At 60.1% G+C, this 2,203-nt stretch overlaps 1 protein-coding gene across 1 annotated transcript; it reads left to right on the plus strand.

The window, feature by feature from the left end:
• Positions 1–390: 390 nt before the first annotated feature.
• Positions 391–925, plus strand: LOC142422587 (immunoglobulin iota chain-like). Its single transcript, XM_075527937.1, has 2 exons — positions 391–436; positions 516–925. The coding sequence occupies exons 1-2, from the start codon at positions 391–393 to the stop codon at positions 923–925; spliced, it is 456 nt and encodes a 151-aa protein (XP_075384052.1).
• Positions 926–2,203: the final 1,278 nt, after the last annotated feature.

Genomic DNA, 2,203 nt, shown 5'->3' on the forward strand with positions numbered 1-2,203 from the left:
GGTACCTTCATGTGGATCTAAAGTTGGTGGGAACATGGCAGGGTGCCAACAGCTTCCAGGCTCAGTCCAAGGGTCAATGGCCTGCAGTGGGGCCATCTTTGGAGGCAGACATAGGATCCCAGCAAGCAAGGAGGGTGAAGGGCAAGAAGAGAGGGCTTGCTTCTGGGAAAGGTTGAGGTGACCGCCGCCCCCAGGGACCCCAGTCAGCCTCCAGCAGATGCTTCCTCCCCACCTGCCCCTCCAGTTTGTGGCTAGCAACTGGGCTAGGGGTGGGGTGGGGGTGGGACAGTGGGTAGCCCCACCCCTCAGAGGACTAGGGGTTGGCAGAAGGCCCACCCCAGAGGATCCAGGAGTTGTGAAGCTGGAGGCTGAGCTGGGCGCCCCTGCACCATGCCCTGGGCCCCTGTCCTGCTCACGCTGCTTGCCCACTGCACAGGTGAGAGCCCCCGCAGCCGCCGCCGCCTTGGCTTCCCTGGCTTGGAGGAGCCCGCGTACCATGTGCCTCTGTGTTCTAGGTTGTGTCCTTCAGCCGGTGCTGCACCAGCCGCCATCTGAGTCCTCCTCCCTCGGGACCACCCTCCGCCTCGCCTGCACCCTGAGCAGTGACTACGATGTGAGCCTGTACAACATCTACTGGTACCAGCAGACGCCGGGCCAGCCGCCCCGGTTCCTGCTGAGGTTCTTCTCACCCTCCAACATGAAGCAGGGCGCGGGGGTCCCCCCTCGCTTCTCTGCCTCCAAAGACGTGGCGCGCAACACGGGCTACCTGAGCATCTCCCAGCTGCAGGCCCAGGATGAGGCTGTGTACTACTGCGCTGTGGGCCATGGGAGCCTGGACAGTGACAGGGAGGTGGAGCAGGAGAGGGGGGAGGACAAGGAGCCTGCTGCTTCGGGGACCCAGCCAGACCAGGACATGCTGAACTGAGACTAAAGGTCCCATGGGGAAGCCAGCTGTGGTGGCCCTGGTTGCTGGGAAAGGTGGCATCCTGGAGACTGCCACCAACACCTTGTAGTCATGTGGAGCAGCTTCCGGAAGGTCAGCATTGTGGGGGAGGGGAGGCAGGCATGGGAGCTGGATTCAAGAATTAAAGCTGTTTCTGCCTGGCAAGTTGTTTTGTGTTAACATTTTACTGTGACAGGGGAAAGTTTACCTAGTGAAATCGTTCTCCAATCAACAGTTCATCTGTAAGTTGGTCTGTGGCCTGGGCCGCGATTCCCACCAGGGTCCCCGGTCCCTTCCCGGGCTCCCCATTTCCCTGAGGACTGGAGGAGGCAGTATGGGAACAGGTGGGGCGGCTGCATCCTCATGGAGCTTTCTTTACAGGAGCAGAGGTCAGTGGACCTGGGCGTTGGGCTGCCCTTTGCTGACCCCTCTCTAGAGAAGAGTCCTGGCGGCCCAGTGGGTCGGTTGCTCAGCTGATACCTGCAGGGTCAGCGGTTCAGACCCACCACCCACTGCAAGGGAGAGACAGGGCAGCAGAGTCTCCACAGCAGTGGGGTTTGTTTGGGGGTGGGGGCACTGGTGGGAGGCTTGCTCAGGAGAGAGGCTCTAACTCCTGCCTCAGCTAAGAGTCAGGGTGACCTGGGCCACCCTCAGCCCTTCCTGCCTGCTTCCTCCATGGTTCTCAGCCTACCGCTGATGGCTGTTTGGCCACAATGGTCCCTGGAGCCCCGGTTCATATCAAGGCCCCCTGTGGTCTTGGCTGTTGCTTCAGAAGAGACACTGCGGAGAGAGACCCTCTGTGGGCCTGCCTCACACTCAGAGCCACCAGGGCAACAGCTGTCCTCCAACCCTAACAGGCTGAGGAAGGTCATTTGCCTTGGCCCTTAGTCCCCGTGCCCCCACTAGAGGGCCCACAGGCCCACATGGGCCTCCTTCACGTAGCTGTGGAAACAGTGACCTCAGCTCATGCCGGCTCCACACCCCCTTTGGGCTTCCACCTCTTCAAATGCACTGCTCGTTCTTGCATCAGACCCCATCCCTGGGGAGAGGGCTCTCAAGCCCACGTTTCTTTTGAAAAACTTTTTATTGTGAATTGGGTGAAAGTCCCTAGAGCAGATCAGTTTTCTACCCAAACTCACATCAGGGATAACAAGGAAGCTTCCCTCCCCCCACTTCCTTCCTGGGCTTCCTGTTTCCATCCCTCCTTCCTGCCAACCGTTCTGAGCTTTGGCCTTGGGTAAAGGCTGCCCTTTGGATCGC

This window comes from Tenrec ecaudatus, chromosome 12 (assembly GCF_050624435.1).
Source record: "Tenrec ecaudatus isolate mTenEca1 chromosome 12, mTenEca1.hap1, whole genome shotgun sequence".
Classification (NCBI taxonomy): Eukaryota; Metazoa; Chordata; class Mammalia; order Afrosoricida; family Tenrecidae; genus Tenrec; species Tenrec ecaudatus.

Coding starts and splice junctions, on each gene's coding strand:
- LOC142422587 (XM_075527937.1), top strand. CDS start 391: ATGCCCTGGGCCCCTGTCCTGCTCACGCTGCTTGCCCACTGCACAG. Junction 437..515: donor GCTGCTTGCCCACTGCACAG/GTGAGAGCCCCC, acceptor TCTGTGTTCTAG/GTTGTGTCCTTCAGCCGGTG.